Here is a 22,017-nt window from a genome sequence, read left to right as displayed (position 1 = left end):
CAGAGTTTTGTTATGAATTTCCTCAGAAATATAATTGAAATACAGTTGGTGACAGTAACAAAAATTAATTTTGTGAATTATTTTGGCAATACAAATTATACATATGTATGTATAACATATGTATTTATACATATACAAATGTATAATTATACATTTGTACATTATTTGTATTTGTCAAATTATTGTTGGCCTTCAGGAAATGGGAAACAGACAGAGTGCAGTTCTCATCGCGGCCGGTGGGTGGCGGTAATCCTGCAGTGCTGCAGGACTGTGACGCGCATCAGCCGCAGAAGAAGAAACATCATTAGCGGTAGTGAGGCACATTCAGAGAAACAGCAGCAGAAAAATCATGGAGGAAACCGCGAAAAAGGAGAAAAAGCAGTCCGAGATCAAGGAGGAGAAGGACAAAAAACCAGCGGGGAAAGGCAAGGAGAAGAAAGAGGAGCAGGAGCTGGTAAGAGAGAGAAAAACAGACGCTTAAGACTGAGTTTGAATTCCGCCTGAGTCACTCTGCAGGCCTGACTCTCAAACACATCCACAAAACACTGTCAAATTCATCAAAACACTCTCAAACACATCCACAAAAAACTGATTATACATCAACATCAGCGCGAAACACTTTAAAACACCGTGTCTGTGATTATAAAGCGTTAAAACGACCAGTCAGGGATGTTTAGAAGCTTCATATATCATATAAATATATAAACACAGGGATTTATTGAGTGAATGGATGGATATAGTTCATAAATATGATTCCCTGAGGAGAAAGTCTTTTGTCTAAATTTCAGAAGTAGTTCTGTTTGATTGTATTTGTCTGGTGTGTGTGTGTGTGTGTGTGTGTGTGATATTGTAAATATGTATTTGTTGTTGTTTTTCAGTCAGAGGAGGACAAACAGCTTCAGGAGGAGTTGGAGATGCTCGTGGAAAGACTCGCTGTAAGTTAAATAATATACCTGTACATACAAAATGGTCTGTTTGTGTAATGTTATTCCCTATGTACTTATGTTATTTGTATTCTTTTATTATCTGTGTTTTTGTCCTGTCTCTGTCATTCTGTCTCACTGTGGAGCTTCAAATTCCTCGTGTGTAAACATACCTGGCAATAAAGCTCATTCTGATTCTCAAATCTTATGCACATTATAATAGGGGTATTTTTAATTGAGATTTATAATCGGAATAAATAATCTTTCCATTGATGTATGGTTTGTTATGATCGGGCAATATTTGGCTGAGATACAACTATTAGAAAATCTGGAATCTGAGGGTGCAAAAAAATCTAAATATTGAGAAAATCTCCTTTAAAGTTGTTCAAATGAAGTTCTTAGCAATGCATATTACTAATCAAAAATTAAGTTTTGATATATTTATGGTAGGAAATTTACTAAATATCTTCATGGAACATGATCTTAATATACTAATGATTTTTGTCATAAAAGAGAAATGTATAATTTTGATCCATACAATGTATTGTTGGTTATTGCTACAGATATACCTGTGTTACTCATGACTGCTTTTGAGCTCCAGGGACACGTTACAATATTTTCACAATAAATTGTAATAAAATACTAAAAACTAACTGAAATATGTTGCAGTTCAAGGTACTAAAATGACTAAAACTAAAACTGAAAGAACAAGTAATTAAGACAAGTTAATGGTATTTTATTCATAAAAATGACAACTTTTACAAAAATGAATAGAAATAGAAAAACTATCTGAAATAAGTTGAAGTGCTAACATTATTAAAACTGAAATAAAAAGACATACTATTTAGAAATTAAAGTAATAATAAAATGACAAAATTGCTTGAGGAAAACTGAAAATATAAAAATGAAAGCATTTCTTAATGATGCAAAAGCAGTTTTAACAATAACGTCATTGTCCGTTTTCACAATGCAATCAAATCCTAAAAGATAAAGTCACATCCTGACCTACATTATTTCTCACTGAATATTCTATTTCACTCATATTAGGGAAATGAAACATGCATTCGTCTGGCATTTCCTGTAAATTGTTTTGGTGATGAACAGACTCGTTTTCTCGGTGTTTCTCAGGAGAAGGACACGTCTCTGTACCGTCCTGCTCTGGAAGAACTGCGTCGTCAGATTCGCTCCTCCACGACCTCCATGACATCGGTGCCCAAACCGCTCAAGTTCCTGCGACCGCATTACGCCAAACTCAAGGAGATCTGCCAGAACATGGCGGCAGGAGAGAACAAGGTGCAGCGTCAGACACAGAGCGTTATTTGGTCAGCATGTGTTTGTGTGCAGCGTGACAGTCTCTCTCTCTCTTTCACAGCATTTCTGCGCAGACGTGGTGTCTGTTCTCGCCATGACCATGAGCACCGAGCGAGAGTGTCTCAAATACCGTCTGCTGGGCTCGCAGGAGGAGCTGGCCTCATGGGGACACGAATACGTCAGGTGCGTCATGCTGAAGACACAAACATTTGTAAAACTACAACTGAAATAAAAATAAATGAAAGCTAAATATAAAAAAAAAAGACAAAAGTGTGTAACAAAATTAGAAAAATCTCAACTAAAATAAACAATTTAAACTGAACTGAAACTCAAATTGAAAAGAAAAAACCAGTGATCTGCGTTTTATTTTATTTTTTATATTTGTTAATTGTCTTGACGTTTTTGGATTTCTATGAACATCACAAACTTTCCCTTAGACTAGTAGTTGCTCAGAGGTGCAGTCTGGGAACTTTCTAGTTTCTAACCGGTCTGTGATCTTGCCGCACACAAGATGGCGCCGCTTTGTTCGGACGCCATCCAGGTCGCTCCGCTAAGATTGTGTTTTTATCTACTTTTTTTACTTCGTTTTACTTTCTCTTTTTACACATTTCACGTCGGCACTGATCACCTATAACATAGAAACACTTTTGGACATTGGAAACCGCTGCACCAACCTGTTCCAGGACACTTTATCCAGGAATCCAGCATGGCCTCTGGAGATTCTTTGGAACGCAGAGATGAACAATAACCCCCCCCGAGGCAAAGGATCAAGAAACACCACGGGAAACGCGCTGGGATTCGAGATAGACTCAGGAAAAGGGCTCACAGTCCTCCTCTCCCGAGCATTCTGCTCGCAAATGTCCAATCCTTGGAGAATAAGATGGACGATCTTAGAGCCAGGATTAGTTTCCAACGGGACATAAGGGACTGCAACATCCTTTGTTTGTCAGAAACATGGCTTTCGTCCTCGGTCCCGGACACTGCTGTAATGCCGAGTGATAACTTCTCTGTTTTTCGGACGGACAGAACAGCAGAGGCCGGTAAATCCAGGGCCGGAGGAGTGTGTTTCATGATTAACAAGAAATGGTGTGATCCCAGGAATATCTCCATTCTGTCGCGTTCCTGCTCGCTTCATCTGGAACATCTTTCCATTATTTGCCGCCCTTTTTATCTCCCCCGGGAATTTTCATCGATCATAGTTACTGCTGTGTACATTCCACCACAGGCTCACATCATGGTGCCAGGACAACTGTCTCTCTCTGAATGTGAGCAAAACTAAAGAGCTGATCATGGACTTCAGGAAGAGACAGCAGCAGCCCTACACTCCTCTTATGATCAGTGGGACCCCTGTGGAGAGGGTGAGTAGCTTCAAGTACCTCGGTGTAAACATCTCCGAGAACCTGACTTGGACTACACACATCCAAACACAGGTTAAGAAAGCCAGGCAAAGACTGTACCATCTGCGACAGCTGAGGAAATTCAGGGTCTCACCAGCAATCCTGAAAACGTTCTATTCAGGGACCATAGAAAGTGTACTGACTCTGTGTGTGTGTGTGCACTACAGAGAGTTGTGCGCTTAGCTGAGCGCATCTCAGGGTCTGCTCTCCCCTCTCTGCAGGACATCTACCTCAAACGCTGCAAAAATAGAGCTGTTAAAATAATCAAGGACTCTAATCACCCTGGTAACCAGCTATTCACTTTGCTTCCATCTGATAAGCGCTTCAGTAGCCTGATGGCAAAAACTGAGAGACTTGGGAGGAGCTTCTTCCCCCAGGCCATCAGGCTCCTAAACTCTAACTCTGTGTCATAACATCACTTGACTCCATGTAAATATCACTACATCTATAAGCTATTCATAATTTTACTTTTTAGCACATTCTTTTGCACATTCCTGTTATATTGCTATTTATGTCAACAACATACTGACATGCACATTTATATTTATATATTTTTTATCTTTTTTTTTCTACTTTTCTTTTTCTTAATATTTGTCTATACAATTGCACTGTCCTTGGAGCGGACCTGACTTACATTTCACTGCTGGTTATACTCTGTATAATTGTGTATGTGACGAATAAAACTCTTGATCTTGATCTTCTGTGTGTTTGCAGGCATCTGGCAGGAGAGGTCGCTAAGGAATGGCAGGAGATCGAGGAAGGAGATAAAGCTCAACAGGAAGTCCTGCTGAAGCTGGTCAAAGAGATCGTCCCGTATAACATGGCCCATAATGCCGAGCACGAGGCCTGTGACCTCCTGATGGAAATCGAGCGGCTCGACATGCTGGACACGTACATCGATGAAAACGCCTACTCTAAAGTCTGCCTCTACCTGACCAGGTGAGACACCTTTACCCACAATGCCTCTGAACACATGTCTCTGAGTGCCATCCTGCTCTGAACTGTGTTTGTCTAATTGTAATTATTAATACTATTGTTGTTATTATTATTATTTTCTTCACCACATAATGAGAAATGTCAGTGAAAATGAGCTTTGTTGTCATGAAAATGTCTCAAGATTTAACTTCAAAATACAATTTTTATATGAATTTAACATTTATTTTATTGAAAAGGCTTATAATTAAATGTATTTATTACATTTATATTAATAAATTAATATAAATGTATATGTATTAATAAACATTTATATAATGTTTTTATATTGAAAGACATTTTTTCATTGCTCAAATGGAGAAAAAAATTATGCCATGGAAATGTGCTTTATTGTCAATTAGTTTTTTAAATGTCTCATGATTTAAATTAAAAATATATTTTTTATATTAATTTTAAATTTATATTAATGAAAAAAGTCACAATTAAATGTATTTAGTACATTAATATTAGCAAATTCATATACATTTATATAAATAATAATAAAAAAATTATAGATATGTATTTTTTTCTTGGAAAAATGGAGAAAAAAATTATTCTGTGGAAATGTGCTTTATTGTCAATAAAAAAATGTTTCAAGATTTAACGTAAATATAATTTTTGTTAATATTAAATTTGTTAATGTAAAAAAATAATATAAATAAATATATTTATTACATCTATTTTAATGAATTCGTATAAATGTATATGTATTAATGAACATTTATATTAAAAGGTAATTATATAATAATATAAATATTTTTATTCTTTGATCAAATGGGGAAAAAAATCATGCTGTGGAAATATGCTTTGTTGTTAATCAAATGTCAATAATGTGTTTTTTAATGCAAACTCCAGCTGTGTGAGTTACGTCCCCGAACCGGAGAACTCGGCTCTGCTGAAATGCGCTCTCAACATCTTCCGCAAGTTTAACCGTTACCCAGAAGCCCTCAGGCTCGCGCTGATGCTCAATGATGTGGAGCTGGTGGAGAACATCTTTACTTCCTGCAAGGACATGTATGACGCACATGCACAGTTTGTCTGGTGAAAACTGAATTTCCATTTGCTTAACACAGATAGTAACAGTCCGTCTGCTGTGTGTGTGTGTTCAGTGTCATTCAGAAGCAGATGTCATTCATGCTGGGTCGACACGGCATGTTCCTGGAGCTCAATGAAGATGTGGAGGATTATGAAGATCTGACGGAGATCATGTCCAACGTGCAGCTCAACAGCAACTTCCTTGCACTAGCTAGAGAGGTGATACAACACACACACACGGAAATATCCGGGTCATATTTCACCACAAAATCCCAAAAGAAGCAAGGGTTAGTGTGCAACAAAAATTATTGTATTATTTCAGATGTAAATATGCATTTGGTAAATGGACTGAATTTAAATCATTCTGATTTTAATGAAAAATATTATGTCCAGACAGGAACGTTTTATACCTGTATGACAATGATCTTAAAAAATGTGTATTATTATTATTATTATTACAATAATGAGAAATTTAGTGAAAATGTGCTTTATTGCCATGAAAAAAATCTTCAACTTCAAAACGATTTAACTTCAAATTATCATTTTTATATTTTAAATGAAAAATGTATTATTGTTGTTAAATGTATTATAAAATGTATATTGATAAATTGAGTTATATAATAAACATTAATATTAAAAATAACTTCAAATATCTGATCAAATAGGGAAATAAATTGCTGGTTTTTTTTTTTACATTTATATAAATATTTATATTAAAAATCTAAAGTTAAATAGATTTTTTTAATCAAATGGGGGAAAAAATTAGGAAATAGAATCATATTTAAATTAAATACGTTTATATATATTAATAAACATTTGTATTAAAAAAACAACATTTTATATTAATAGAAATATTGTTTGTCTTTGAAATGGAGGGAAAAAATCTGTTGCTTTTTAATGTGATGTGGAAAAAATTAATATTGAAATTTAAATTGAATGAAATTAAAGGTTAATAAACAATTATAATGAAAACTATTCATTTTATATCATATAATTTTGTAGTCTTTTATCAAATGAGGAAAAATCATGAGGTGATTTTAATGTGATGTGAAAAAAAACCCCTGAATATTATTTTAATTAAATATAATTATAAATACACATAATGGTAGTACTTGGTATACTGAATTTGATTTACATGAATTTAATTATTATAGTTTTGATATAAATATTATTGTGTCCTAACGGGTAATTTTGTGTCTTTTTGACAATTTGTCGTGATGTTTTTTTTTGTGTTTTTTTTTTTTGGAATTCAAAATACAGTAACATTTATTTTCTTGTGAATGTGAACCTGACATGTTTTCATGAGATTCACATCCTGATAAAAAGTAATCCTGTGATTTATTGTGATTGTTTTCCTCTGTAGCTGGATATCATGGAGCCGAAAGTGCCAGACGACATTTACAAAACCCACCTGGAGAACAACCGTAAGCGGCTTCAGCTCTCACGAGGAATGTTTTCTGTACGTCGCGTGTTTTACTGACGCCGTTTCTCTCAGGGTTCGGCAGCAGCGGCTCACAGGTGGACTCTGCTCGCATGAATCTGGCCTCCTCCTTCGTCAACGGCTTCGTTAATGCTGCGTTCGGACAGGACAAACTGCTCACGGAGGATGGAAACAAATGGCTCTACAAGAACAAGGACCACGGTGAGAACAGGCCCGTCTCTGGGCAGTTAGATGACATAAATCTGATGATCTGTCATAGATGCAAAATCCTCACCTTTCACTGACGACTCAAATTTTTCAGGTCTAAATAGGCCACGTATGAGGTTTGCTTAGATCCAATGAGAAAGTGTTTTTATGAGGGGGGGGGGGGGGGGGGGTCTTACAAGGTTAAAAAATAAAGAACTGGGGCCAGTTGCATACATTTTTACACTAGTCTTATAAAGTTAGTCATCTATTTTTTTTTTTTTTTTTCCTTCAAGACTGTTCATAACTTTTTTAATTCAGTTATGAAAAGGTAGTTTGGTCTTGTTTGTAATGAAGTAAGACTGATTACCCCTTAAGACACAATCTTAACATGGGGGCTAAGTTTATGCAACTGGCCCCTTGTGGTTTCAATAAGTTTTTTATAGTATTATCTTTACTCGTTACTTCAAAAACTATGTCTAAAAGGGTCATATTTTATGTATTTGAGGTCTGAGATGTAAGAATGGTGAAGAGAGAGATAGAGGGCAAACGTTTTGTATTTTCTCTCACTGTTGTTTGATTAATATGAATGGCAGACAAGACGAATATCGGACAGCTTCCCCTTTAAGACCGAAGTCCGGATCCATTATACTGTTACATGTGTTTTCTTTTTCAGCTGTTTGCTCTCTCTTAAGACCTAAATCGCTGTGTTTATGAGGATACTTGCAAAGATGGGGATGATGATGCATTTAAGTGTTTATGTAATCGTTCAAAGCCAATAAAGCAGCAAAAAAATGTGCGGTCCTCTCACACAGAAACAGAGACAGCTCTTTGTGTTTCAACGGCTTAAAATCGGTTGTTTTAAAACTTCAGTGCTTAAAACGCGTGTCCATGCTACAGATATAGTGCCTTGTTTAGGAATGAGCTCCTCGTTTTGTCCTGGCTGGTCGTTCTCCTGCTCAGAGCCCCGTGGTGGCGTGTAAGATTGCCGGCATCCAAATGATGAAAAAGTATTACCGTAAACAATGTATTTTGCGACACCACGAAATAAACGATAGGGCATAATATGAAACGATAGACTTTTTATTTAGTCTATCCGATATATATCGTCATATCACACAGCTCTATTATCACCTTTTCCCCCTAACCTGTTTACATCTTTGATTAAGTGTGTGTGTGTGTGTGTGTGTGTGTGTGTGTGTGTGTGTGTTGCAGGCATGCTCAGCGCAGCGGCGTCTCTGGGAATGATTCTGCTGTGGGATGTGGACGGCGGTCTAACGCAGATCGATAAATATCTTTATTCATCTGAGGACTACATCAAGGTACAGATTCACACATTAATTGGTGCGCTCACTAGGGCTGTGCAATTAATCAAATTCAATTATCATGCGCATCTAGTCAGCGCTCACTTTAAGGGCTGCATGATTTGGGGAAAACAAATCATGTGATTAAAAAAAATTCTATTATAAAAAAATACAACCATAGAATAGTAATAAAAATAAGTTGTTGTTGTTGGTAATGCAAATTATAAACAAAATAAGAAAAATTACTGTTGTAATAGTTCACTGAAAAAAGTATAATATGAACAAATATATATTATGATGCATAATACTAATTGTTTTTATTATTACATTTTTCAGTGCAAATGTGAAATGGCAATACTGATATAAATATGGTATTTTTTTCTTTGTTATTTCTTTCAGTCGGGAGCGCTGTTGGCGTGTGGTATCGTTAACTCCGGCGTTCGTAACGAGTGTGATCCCGCTCTGGCCCTGCTCTCTGATTACGTCCTACATAACAGCAACATCATGAGGATCGGGGCCATTTTTGGGTAATTCAGAAGTGACACAAATCATTTAGAAATTAATAGGGCCCTATGAAATCCCAAGTTTTTCCTCACTGAACTTGTATCAAATATATATGAAATATTTATTATATATTTATTTAATTTATTGTATATCATACTTCTATTCAGATGGGTTGTAGTGAAAATCTTTGAGTTTCTGCCTGTATTTAAGGATAGTTTTTATCAACTTGGTGAAAATGAATTCTGGATTCCATTAAGATATAATTATAATTTTATCAATCAAAAACAATGGTAATCAACTTGATTTAATCTTAAGGTTTACTGTTTAAAACATGGGTTAAAATTTGTTGTTATTCCTTAAAAAAATAACATTTTAATAAATTGTATAATTATTACTTGGAAACAATATAGTAATATATAAAATAGTAATGTATTCTGATTTGACACGAATCATTTGAATTTATTAAGGCCCTATAAAATACCAGATTTTTCCTAATTTAACATATAGAAATATTATTAAATATGTATTATATTTATTAAGTATACACTTTTTTTATTTTGGTTGTTTGTAGTGAAAAGTGAGTTTTTTTAATGAAATTACAATTACATTTAATTACAGGTTTAATTAAATTTTAATAATGAAAAGTATGTCTAATCAATTTAATTCATAAAACGTTTAAAAATGTAATAATTTTAACAATGTTAAAGCCCTATGTTTTATTTTTCAGAAATTGTATTTGAATTATTCTGAATTCTGTTTCATGTTTTATTTTAAATGTATCATTAAAAAAGGTAATCAAATTAATGCATAAATGTGAAGTTTTACTGTTTAAAGTAAAACATGGACTAAACATTGTTATCCCTTAAAATGTAACGTTTTATCAAATTGTGTGATTTTTATAAGTGAGGGATATTCTACTATTCAATAGTGATATATTTCTCTAATTTCTTCGTTAACTGTACTTTTATTTTGGTGGGTACCGTAGTGAAGACGTTTAGTTTCTGTGTGTATTGTACTTTTAGAATGCTTTTTTAAAAATCAAACTATGAAATGGTGAAGCTTCACCCTAAATTGTGAATATTTTTGCTGTTTTTGTGCAGGTTGGGTCTGGCGTACGCCGGCTCTAACAGAGAGGATGTTCTCTCTCTGCTGCTTCCTGTCATGGGAGACTCCAAATCCAGCATGGAGGTGTGTGTGTGTGTGTCTGTGTGTGTGTGTGAGTGTGGGTCTGAGTGTGTGTGTGTCTGTGTGAGTGTGTGAGTGAGTGTGGGTCTGACTGTGTGTGTGTGTGTGTCAGTGTGAGTGTGTGAGTGAGTGTGGGTCTGACTGTGTGTGTGTGCGTGCATGAGTGTGTGACCGATCGCTGTGTGTTTGAGTGTGAGTGTGTGAGTGTGAGTGTGTGAGTGAGTGTGGGTCTGAGTGAGTGTGTGTGAGTGAGTGTGGGTCTGACTGTGTGTGTGTGTGTGTGTCTGTGTGGGTCTGAGTGTGTGAGTGAGTGTGGGTCTGACTGTGTGTGTGTGTGTCAGTGTGAGTGTGTGAGTGAGTGTGGGTCTGACTGTGTGTGTGTGCGTGCATGAGTGTGTGACCGATCGCTGTGTGTTTGAGTGTGAGTGTGTGAGTGAGTGTGGGTCTGAGTGAGTGTGTGTGAGTGAGTGTGGGTCTGACTGTGTGTGTGTGTGTGTGTCTGTGTGGGTCTGAGTGTGTGAGTGAGTGTGGGTCTGACTGTGTGTGTGTGCGTGCATGAGTGTGTGACCGATCGCTGTGTGTTTGAGTGTGTGAGTGTGGGTCTGAGTGTGTGTGTGTCTGTGTGAGTGTGTGTGAGTGAGTGTGAGTGTGTGTGAGTGAGTGTGGGTCTGACTGTGTGTGTGTGTGTGTCTGTGTGGGTCTGAGTGTGTGTGTGTCTGTGTGAGTGAGTGTGGGTCTGACTGTGTGTGTGTGTGTGTGTGTGTGTGTCTGTGTGAGTGAGTGTGGGTCTGACTGTGTGTGTGTGTGTGTGCGTGCATGAGTGTGTGACCGATCACTGTGTGTTTGAGTGTGTGTGTGTGTTTGAGTGTCTGGTCTGTCTGTCTGTTTGTTTGATGAGTCCGTGTGTGTTTCTGCAGGTGGCGGGAGTGACGGCGCTGGCGTGTGGCATGATCGCTGTGGGTTCCTGTAACGGTGATGTCACTTCCACCATCCTCCAGACCATCATGGAGAAGAGCGAGCAGGAGCTCAAAGACACATACGCTCGCTGGCTGCCACTCGGCCTCGGGCTCAACCATCTGGGTAAGAAGAAAATACAATACAGTACATACAGTAAAACCTCCTGAGGGATTGCAGGTTTGGGGAAATTATCTGATTGCAATTTATTTATTTTTTTATTTATTTAACTATAAAATAATAATAATAATGTCAATTGTTATTTATGATTAACAATTTTAAATAGTTTAATTTTGTTTGTCCATAGTTTAACCGGAAGTACAGCTTACTGAGATGAAAAACAATAACATTAAAAACATTTATGATAAAAAAAATTTAATGTTTATTAGAAAATGTTACACAAAATAAGCATTACTATTACAATATTTCACTGTAAAATAAAAAACTGGGCATTTAAAAAATAGTAATATAATAACAATAATAAAAAATAATTTATTTTACTATTTAGTGTTGTAAAATTACAGTACTTATTTATGAATGTCTTAATTTCTTCATTGAAGAAACATTTTTCATGAAAGTGTTTATTTTAGAGCAGCATTTTAAAACAAGACTATAACTATTTAATCTTAAAGTTTACCGTTTAAATGAAAATTGTGTTATTCCTTAAAACATTTGAAAAATAAACCATGAGAAGTACATTCAACTGTGCAGTATAGTAATATATGAAATAGTATTATATTTTTTCACTTTCTTTAAGTTAAATCAAACTTATAGAACTATTTATGAAATATGTAGTATATGTAATATTTATTATATAATATACTTTTATTTTGGTGGGTTGTAGTGAAAATCTTTGAGCTTCTGTGTATATATAAAATAATAAATATTACAAAATATTACATTTTGAAATAAGTATTTTATATTTCAATATTACTATTAATTAATCATTTTAAAAAGTTGTTATTTTTATTATAAAGAAAATAGTACACATACAAATAGTATCACTATTGCAATACTTCACTGAAAAATAAATAAAAAGTTTTTAATAGTGCTGTCAAACGATTAATTAATAGTTTTTGTTTACATAATATATATGCGTGTACTGTGTATATTTATTATGTAGATGTAAATACACACATAGTATATTTTTGAGTATATATTTTGAAAATATTTACATGTATGTACTTGAATTAATCTAAATCTAACAAATCTGCTTAATATATAAACATATTTTTTCTGAAATATATACATGCCTGTGTGTATTTATATATACATAATAAATATACACCGCGCACATATATTATGTAAACAAAAGCTTTTATTTTGGATGCTATTAATTGTGATTAGTTGTTTAACAGCTCTAGTTTTTAAGAAAAATTATGTAATATAATAATAACAATAATAAAAAAAATTATTTTGCTGTTTGGCATTGCAAGATTGCAATATACAATACAAATTTTTAAGGCTTAATTTCTTAAAGCATCAAGCTTGTATTTAAGAGCAGCATTTACTGTGAACTGAGGTGCTGCTCAAAACACCGGATCATGAGCTGCTCGAGTGTAAATGAACCCAGTGCCGCGCTGCACACTGAAACACAGCTCATGCATTTACTATAACTGCAGCTTTTACAATTTGGTAATCATTTATATATATATTGAATGCAGGTAAAGGTGAGGCGATCGAGACGACTCTAGCAGCTCTTCAAGTTGTTCCTGAACCCTTCCGTAGCTTCGGAAACACATTGGTGGATGTCTGCGCATACGCAGGTGAGTCAGTGCTGTCCCAGCTCACACGCTTCGTATGAAACACACACACACACACACCTAACCATCCGTCTGTGTCTCAGGCTCCGGTAACGTGCTGAAGGTGCAGCAGCTGCTGCATACCTGCAGCGAACACTACAACAACAAGGACAAAGACGAAGATAAAGACAAGAAAGACAAAAAAGACAAAGATAAGAAGGATGCGGCAGCGGATATGGGCTCCCATCAGGTGTGTGTGTGTGTGTTTTCTCTTGTGTTGTGTGTTTGTTAGCAGTTAGTGAGACTCATTCTGATGATGCTGCAGGGTGTGGCGGTGCTCGGTATCGCTCTCATCGCTATGGGTGAGGAGATCGGCTCAGAAATGGCCCTGCGCACGTTTGGTCACCTGGTGAGTCACTGACTTTTTTTTGTGCCAAATTAATAAAATGCAACTAAATGAATATATTTTATTTAATAAATACATTTATGTTAGTTTGCTTAATTATATTTTATAATAATCATTTATATTTATTTTGTAATAATATTATATATGTAATTATAATATTAATTTCATATTTTATTTAAAACATTTATCAATAAATATGAATATTTATTAATTATACAAAAACGTCATACAAATATTTATTATACATTGTAATTATTATAATTTATTATCATTATTAAATTGATAGAAATTACAATTTTATATATTAAATATTTATTATGAGAATTTATTAAATGTATTATAAAATTATAATATATAAAAAAGTAAATCTATTTAATTTAATAAAGGTATTTATAGGATAATTATTCAATTTACATACTCAAATACATTATTCAGTTATATAAAATATTTATGATTTTATAGTTTATATTAAATGTAAAATGTAGTATTTATTATATTTATTCATATTTTATTTAAAAACATTTATTTTATGAATATATATATATATATATATATATATATATATATATATAAAATTATATAATAAATGTGTGTGTGTGTGTGTGTATATATATATATATATATATATATATATATATATATATATATATATATATATATATATATACATACACATATACATATATATATATATATATATATATATACACATACATATACATACACATACACATATATATATATATATATATACATACATTTATTATATAATTTTATATATTAAAAATGAGATGTAAACTAGAATGTAATTGTAATTTAATATATACATCTATATAATAAATACCTGTTTAAATAATTAATATTATAATAATATAGTTGTAATTACCTTTTATTTACATTTATTCATTTATTAGTAAATATTAAAATTTACTATATCATTGTTCAATATATAAAATTATATAACTAAATATATCCAAATAAATAAGCATGACACATTGAACTCTTCATGCATTTTATTTTCCCGAGCTGACTTGCTAATGCTTTCTGATGTGTGTCTGTCTTGTGAATTCAGCTTCGTTACGGTGAGCCCACGTTAAGGAGGGCAGTGCCGTTAGCGCTCGCTCTGATCTCCGTCTCCAATCCGAGGCTGAACATCCTGGACACCCTCAGCAAGTTCTCACACGACGCCGACCCCGAAGTGGCTCACAACGCCATCTTTGCCATGGGGATGGTGGGCAGCGGTCAGTCTCTCGCGGCCTCGAGCACAAATAACAGAGCAGTGATTTCAGAAGGGCCCTATGATTTCCGCCTGCATGTTCTGCATGTGTCTGTGTGTGAATGAATGGCTCAGTCGCGCGGATTCGTTTCCTACACACAGACTGAAGCGTGCGTGACACTCGCGGTGATTTCAGCATCTGTCGTCTCTCTAAATGACGACATAAATACATGAACATCTCCAAATCTGCTCGGAAAGTCACTTCGTTTGAGCAAAATTATCATCATATCGTATATAATAGCGTAAAGCTATTCACAGCAACCCGTCAAATTAAAAGTTCTATTTAACTGGAATAAACTGTCAGAAATATATTATTGTGCAGTAGAATGTACGTAATACCACTTTTTTTTTTTAATTAAGGAATAATCACACAATATTTCTCCTATGTTTTAATTTTAATAGTATTAAAATTGTTTGCCAAAAACAAACTTTGTTTTTATTTGATTTTAAAAGATATATTTAATTTTCTAAATAAATCGAGTTTTATGCCTTCATTTGATAACCAGAAAAATTACAAATAAACAACACCTGGATATCTGGAAAAAATTATCCAAAACATTTTAAAGGGCTATTGTAAAAATAAATTTTAATAAATAAAATTCAAGTAATTAGATATGTTTAAAAACAGAATCTGGTAGCAATAAAACAAATTTTACCTTTTATTTTTATTTTATTTTTTTAACTATTAATATATACTGATGTTAAAGTATACGTTTCATGAATTTAATTAGACATGCTTTTTGATTAATAAAATTTAATTTAACCATTAAAAACGAGTCCAGAAAAATTAAAACGGAAAAAAATGAATTTGGAAAAAATAAAATAAAACTGAATTTGGGGAAAAATTAGTGCTGTCAAACTATTAATCGCATCCAAAATAAGTGTTTGTTTATATAATATGTGTGTGTACTGTGTATATTTATTATGTATATATAAAAACAAACACATGCATGTGTATATATTTAAGAAAATTTTTATGTTTATATATTTATAAATGTGTTAACGTAAATATTTTCAAAATATACTGTATGTGTGTGTATTTCTATATACGTAATAAACACAATACACACACATATATTATGTAAACAAAAACTTTTATTTAGGATGTGATTAATCGTTTGATAGCACTAGAAAAAAACAGATTTCATAGGGTCCTACATCATGCAGTGCCTCGACCAATCAAAGCAGGCTGTTGAGGATGCGGTTGTCATGGTTACCGTGTTGCTCTCCTCCGCAGGCACTAATAACGCGCGTCTGGCGGCGATGCTCAGGCAGCTGGCACAGTATCACGCCAAAGACCCCAACAACCTCTTCATGGTCCGACTCGCACAGGTCAGCTGCTATTAACACCTTGTCATGTGACTCCTTGTCTGTATTGGTACTTATGTACACATATTCCTCTTTACTGCATGTGTTGCTCTGGTCAGGAAGATTCCTGCGTTTTCTAACATCAGCTGCTGTTGTTTTGACTGTTAATGAGCGGAGTTAAAGCAGTAGCTTTTGGTGGAACTATTAATATGAAAAAACTATAACAGGGCCTTAACAGGACAGTAATGTTTTTCATTAAAATGTATATATCGATCAGAAGGAAAAAAATAAGAGATTGTGTTTTAAAGATTCTCAATACGATTTTTTTTTATTTTTAATCAGCATGAATTTAAAACAATAAATAATAATCACTGCCAGTACAATTTTACATATTAAATGTAATTATAATAAGTTATTAAATTGATCAAATGTATTTCATTTAATTACATTTTATGAATGAATAGAAATATTAATTTATGTACATTTGTATAGTATAATTTTATATATTAAATATGACTTATTGTAGTAAATTAGTATAATAATTAATTTATTACATTTATATTGAATTTAATGTTACATTTAGAATTATGCAATATAATTCTGTACATAAGTATACTTTATTTTTCTAAATCAATATAAATGAAAGACAATTGTATTATCAATATTTTTACTTTTTATTTCTCTTTATTCTAATTTTAGTTTAAACTTTAGTAGTTTCATGTGCTTTTGCCTTTTTTATCATTTTTGATTTTTTTCCCCAGATATATCTATTTCGTTTATTCTAGGGATGCACCGATACCACTTTTTCCAGTACTCACCCGATACCGATACTTTTATTTTTGGTACTTGCCGATGCCGAGTACCGATACCGATATTTTCATTGCATTTGTACATTTTTTAAATATTGGGTACAGAAACCAAAAGAGTATGTATAATGTTAATTGGTTAATTTAATTTATCAAATAATACAGTCAAACCAAAATGTATTCAAACACCTTTAACATTTTTCACATTATCACAGTTTATTCGCTATAGTTTAGAAAATGGTAATAAAATATGACAAGAACTCAAACTGTGTCAGAACAAATTCAGCTTGATAATGTCAGATAACTTTGATAAAAAACCGAAAATTATTGGTTTTAACAGCTGTTAGTATGACAATATTTACACAACTATCAATACTCTGTCTGGCAATCCTTAGCATGCTACAGACTACAGGCTGTCATTAAAGCTGTCAACCAGCTTCATGCAAACCTGAACTTCAGTTTTTTTCCCCAGACTCAACCTGAATAATTTTTTATTTGTATCAATTTTACTGGTAGTCCACTGTATGAAGAATTTTTGGTTATAATATGTCACAGTTTACTTTATTTTGATTTGACTGTAATATCTTCGGTTATTTTCACACTTAATTATGCACATTAAAATGTATTTTACAAGTTTTTGTTACTTTCACCGTTCTTTTTTTTTTTTGCTCTATGGTACATCATCTTTAATTTAATAGCATTAGAGCTGCTCCACTGCAGCGGCTCATTACTGTAATTACGCGTTTTGCTGTAATAATGCAGGGAACCACTCCTTATAAATCTCCTAACTGTGATATTTTCAGAAATAAAAGTTGCTTTTTTTAATCTGAAACATGCTGCAATTTATATTCCAAAGCCACTCATATAATGCATAATCACTCATGAAGCAAGAAAAACATAGCGCAGTTCACACAGGCTGTTAGTTTCACTTTCTCCAGAAAGTCGTGTATGCTTAAAGTTGAAAATAAATGATGGTTTATAGTGAATACCCCTATAAATGGTCTTTTTACGATTTAGTTTTAAGCCAAATGATGCGTGTGCCAAGTGAGCAAACATCAATAAAGATCACACAACAGAAGTGTGCGCTCGCTCTCTCTCTCTCCCTACCGTTAAGTAACTTGTGCATTGTTTTACTTGTATTTGACATATCCTACCAAACTACAAACTATCCCGTGATGTCTGTGAGAAAGGGATATTCACTCGATGAGCTCGCGCATCTGCGCTGCCGTGCGTTGAATCCATTCAGCGTGCTTTGCTCAGCCCATCAGCTCGCGCACATCAGCTATACAGGCATCAATACTCAATGTTTAACATTAAATTCATTGCATACATATACTTCGTAGACATCCTTAATCTCTAATAACGCCATTCTGCTGTCTGTTGTTCTATTGTCTGTATTTCTTTCTCTGAATATGGCACTTATCACATGCTGTGTGGTATCGGGGCATTTTAACGAGTACAGGAGCTCAGTATCGGTATCGGTGCATCCCTAGTTTATTTAATTTTAGTACTTATTTTTTTGTAGTTACTTTTCGTATTTAGGGCACTTATTTTGGTCAGTTGCCAAGCCAACATTTCTACTTTTTGTGTTTCTAGTTCAAATTTTTAATCTAATATTATATTTATTTTATTTCAGCCATATTTCAAATTTTAAAATAATTAATAGTTTTAGTTAATGATGACAACTCTGATAGATGAAAAATAGATTTTATTTCTAATTAGTTAGAGAATTTAAGATTTATAAAAATGTATAAAAACGTTATAAAATATAAGTATTGCCATTTTCGCATTTATGTACTATTATAATATCTGGATTTTGTAGCACCTGTTGTAGTGTGTGTGTGTGTGTGTTGTAGGTGACCCTGTGGTGACGTGTGTGTGTGTGTTTCAGGGTCTCACTCATCTGGGGAAAGGCACGCTGACGCTCTGCCCGTATCACAGTGACCGGCAGCTCATGAGTCAGGTGGCTGTCGCCGGACTGCTCACGGTCCTCGTGTCCTTCCTGGACGTCAAGAACAGTAAGAGCATCAGTGCAGCGCCTGTAATATCTGTCTCCACTCGATTTATATAAGCTGAATAAATAATCTCTCCATTGATGTATGGTTTGTAGGATAGGACAATATTTGAAAATCTGGAATCTGAGGGAGCAAAAAAATCTAAATATTGAGAAAATCTCCTTTAAAGTTGTTCAAATGAAGTTCTTTGTTTTCTGTGTAATTCGTAATAAAGCCGTGTTTAGAAGCAGAGCAGCTTTATTTACAGAGGTTCTGTTCCTCTGTTCATGAGCGCCACCTGCTGTCCAGCTGTGGATTTACAAAGTCATTCAGTCTCTCCCATATTTTTGTTCAGACCAATGTGACAATCAGACCAAATTTTTTGTTGTAAATCTTAACCGTTCGATGGAAAATAGGCTACCTTGTTAACAGAAGTGTTGAGATTTTTTACAATGCACATTAGCTTATGTAGAACTGTTTATGGAGCAGATATCATTCTGACTCATCCTTTTATTAAAAAAAGATATAAAGGCTGATATGAAGTTATTTGCAAAAACGGATAACTCATGTTTTTTATTGTTAGTTAGCTGTATTTTTTAGTTCTTTATCAAAATAACCCAGCTGTAGTTTGAGATTAACTGGAATCTACAATGAAAAAACATGATTTGAAAATTGTTATAAATGGAGTTATGTTTTTGCAAATGAACTCTAGTCAAACGATTAATCGCATCCAAAATAAAGGTTTTTCTTTACATAAAATATATATATATGTGTGTGATTATACTGTGTATATTTAATATTTATATATAAAGACAAACACATGCATGTATATATTTAAGAAAAATGTTGTATATGAAGAATATAAATGTATATACATGTACATTTTTTCAAACTATATACTGTGTGTGTGTATTTATATATACATAATAAATATACACAGTACACAGTTTTCTACATGTCATTAGATAAGGTTATGAATATTTTTTTGTTAGTTTAAAATCCAGCCTTTAGACCAGGAGACTCCTTGTCTAAAGCATGTCTGAAATAATGCTGTGTGTGTGTGTGTGTGTGTGTGTGTGTGTGTGTGTGTGTGTGTGTGTGTGCGCAGTAATCCTGGGAAAGTCTCATTACGTTCTGTATGGTTTGGTGGCGGCGATGCAGCCTCGTATGCTGGTCACATTCGACGAGGAGCTCAGGCCGCTGCCGGTGTCTGTGAGAGTGGGACAGGTGGGCTTTGTTTCTCTGTGTTTGTGAAAGAAGTCTCTTCTGCTCACCAAAGCTGCACTTATTTGATCAAAAATGCTGTAAAAATTGTGAAATGTTAATATAATTGAAAATATCAATAAATATAATAAACTGTAGCTTTGTGTTGCCACAGTGTACAACAAAATCAAAAAATATATATATAGTCAAAATATAACAGTGCAAGCATTTTTTACAATTAAAATATCACTAGTGCAAAATAAAATGCATAAAATATCATATTTATTCAAAATATTTAATTTTTTCCATTTGAATGTTATTTTTAGTGTGACACTAGCTTTTTATTTTCAGTGTACAATGAGAAATTATTCATATATAAGTCAAAATAATAGTCAAATAATTGTAGTAGTTTAAATATCAATAGTACAAAATAAATGCACAAAATATAATATTTTTATTTTTAGTGTGACAAAATGTAGCTTTGCACTGTCAGAGCATACAATGAGAAATCGTAAAAACAAAAAGTAATTTTAACAATTAAAATATCAGTAGTGCAAATTAAAATGCATAAAATAGATATAGAGAATTAGTTTAGAAATAAGTTAAAATAAAATAGTGCAAGTAATTTAAAAAAAAAAAATTAACAAAAAAAATCTTGTTTCCTTTTTAAATAAAGTAAAATAATAAAATATCAGCAAATTTCAGTTTAAAATAAAATGAAAAAAAGGTTAAAATTTTTTAAATATTGCCACAGCCTACAAAGACAAATTATTATTTTTTTAAAAAGGGTAAAAATAATAGTACAACAAATGCACAAACTATAATATTCATCCAAAAATCTTGTTTCCTTTTAAAAATGAAAATAAAGTAACAAAAATCTGAAAATGAAAAAAGGTTGTAACCGCTGTGCTGTGATGTTTGTAGGCTGTAGATGTGGTGGGTCAGGCCGGGAAACCCAAAGCCATCACAGGTTTCCAGACTCACACCACACCGGTGCTGCTGGCTCACGGCGAGAGAGCGGAGCTGGCCACAGAGGAGTACCTCCCCGTCACACCCATCCTGGAGGGCTTCGTCATCCTGCGCAAAAACCCCAGCTACGACGCTTAGGGACCTCCTGTACAATATTTAAAGCACCTCGTCCTCCGCTGCCGGTTCCTGAAAAACTGAGTTTATCATCCTGCTAAACACTTTTGCTTGTTTTTGTTACTTGTTCTGTAAAAGGTTGAGATACAAAAAAATAAAGAATTGTGGTCAAACCGGTGTGTTTATGCAAATGAATCAAGCAATTGTTCTCATCTTTGATATTATTACTGATATCTTCATGTTCTGTTTCATAAGATAGTAGATTGATTATTGAATATTCAGAAGCCAGTATTTTGCAATAGTGATAGTAATACATCTATTTTGTTTATATAATGCTTCTGGAATATTTCAGCACAAGCAAACATCCACTAAAATAATGTTTTAGATGTTATTGTGAATTTACTACAACACATTTTAATAATAATGCAACATTTGAAGTAAAATAGAAATATTTTGTAAAATTTTTAATGGTCACTTTAGATCAAAATAAATATAAAAAATTAATTAATATGAAAAGTATATCTATTTTTAGCGTGACATGCTATTGCCTCAGCTTACGATGAGTCAAAATAACAGCAAATAATGTTAAATAATTAAAATAAGTAGTTTACATATCAATATTAAAAATATATATATTTTTTTCCTTTTGAATTTTATTTGCAGTGTGACGACAACCTAGTATTTTCACATGAGAAATTTAATAAAAAATACTAAAACCATTTTCCCGGATGTCATCATGAAGAAAAAATTGATTTCTTAGAAATATTTTTTATAAAAATTTGAAGCAAAATATAATTTTTGAAACATTTTAAATATCCCTTCTGGTCAATTAAAATAATAAAAATCTCTTTTCATTTTAATTTTATTTTTAAAGTGTGGCAGACTAGCTTACAATGAGAAATTGTTCAAAATAAATAGTTTTACCAATTAAAATATCAGATAAAATGCTAAATTTATACAAAGCATGTATTTTGTCATTCTGAATTTTAA

General features: G+C 33.2%; 1 protein-coding gene across 1 annotated transcript; it reads left to right on the top strand.

Annotated features, from left to right (window-relative positions):
* The first annotated feature begins 256 nt into the window (after positions 1 to 256).
* psmd2 (proteasome 26S subunit ubiquitin receptor, non-ATPase 2) lies at positions 257 to 21,200 on the top strand. The gene is made up of 21 exons (XM_079386880.1): positions 257 to 454; positions 879 to 935; positions 2,052 to 2,216; positions 2,296 to 2,417; positions 4,346 to 4,570; positions 5,459 to 5,617; positions 5,713 to 5,857; positions 7,002 to 7,062; positions 7,134 to 7,280; positions 8,478 to 8,584; positions 8,966 to 9,093; positions 10,171 to 10,258; positions 11,173 to 11,335; positions 12,874 to 12,975; positions 13,056 to 13,201; positions 13,277 to 13,360; positions 14,430 to 14,598; positions 15,871 to 15,965; positions 18,639 to 18,765; positions 19,850 to 19,968; positions 20,869 to 21,200. Exons 1-21 carry the CDS (start codon positions 350 to 352, stop codon positions 21,049 to 21,051), a joined length of 2,697 nt encoding a protein of 898 aa, XP_079243006.1. The 5' UTR covers positions 257 to 349; the 3' UTR covers positions 21,052 to 21,200.
* The last annotated feature ends 817 nt before the right edge of the window (positions 21,201 to 22,017 follow it).

The sequence above is a fragment of the Barbus barbus genome, assembly GCF_936440315.1.
Source record: "Barbus barbus genome assembly, chromosome: 31".
NCBI classification, from domain to species: Eukaryota; Metazoa; Chordata; class Actinopteri; order Cypriniformes; family Cyprinidae; genus Barbus; species Barbus barbus.
This window is presented reverse-complemented; position numbering and strand designations above follow the sequence as displayed.

Bases quoted from the DNA above. Each gene is read 5' to 3' on its own strand.
- psmd2 (XM_079386880.1), top strand. From the start codon at position 350: ATGGAGGAAACCGCGAAAAAGGAGAAAAAGCAGTCCGAGATCAAGGAG. The intron at 5,618-5,712 runs GTATGACGCACA...GTGTGTGTTCAG, and splicing joins TTTACTTCCTGCAAGGACAT to TGTCATTCAGAAGCAGATGT. The intron at 18,766-19,849 runs GTAAGAGCATCA...GTGTGTGCGCAG, and splicing joins CTTCCTGGACGTCAAGAACA to TAATCCTGGGAAAGTCTCAT.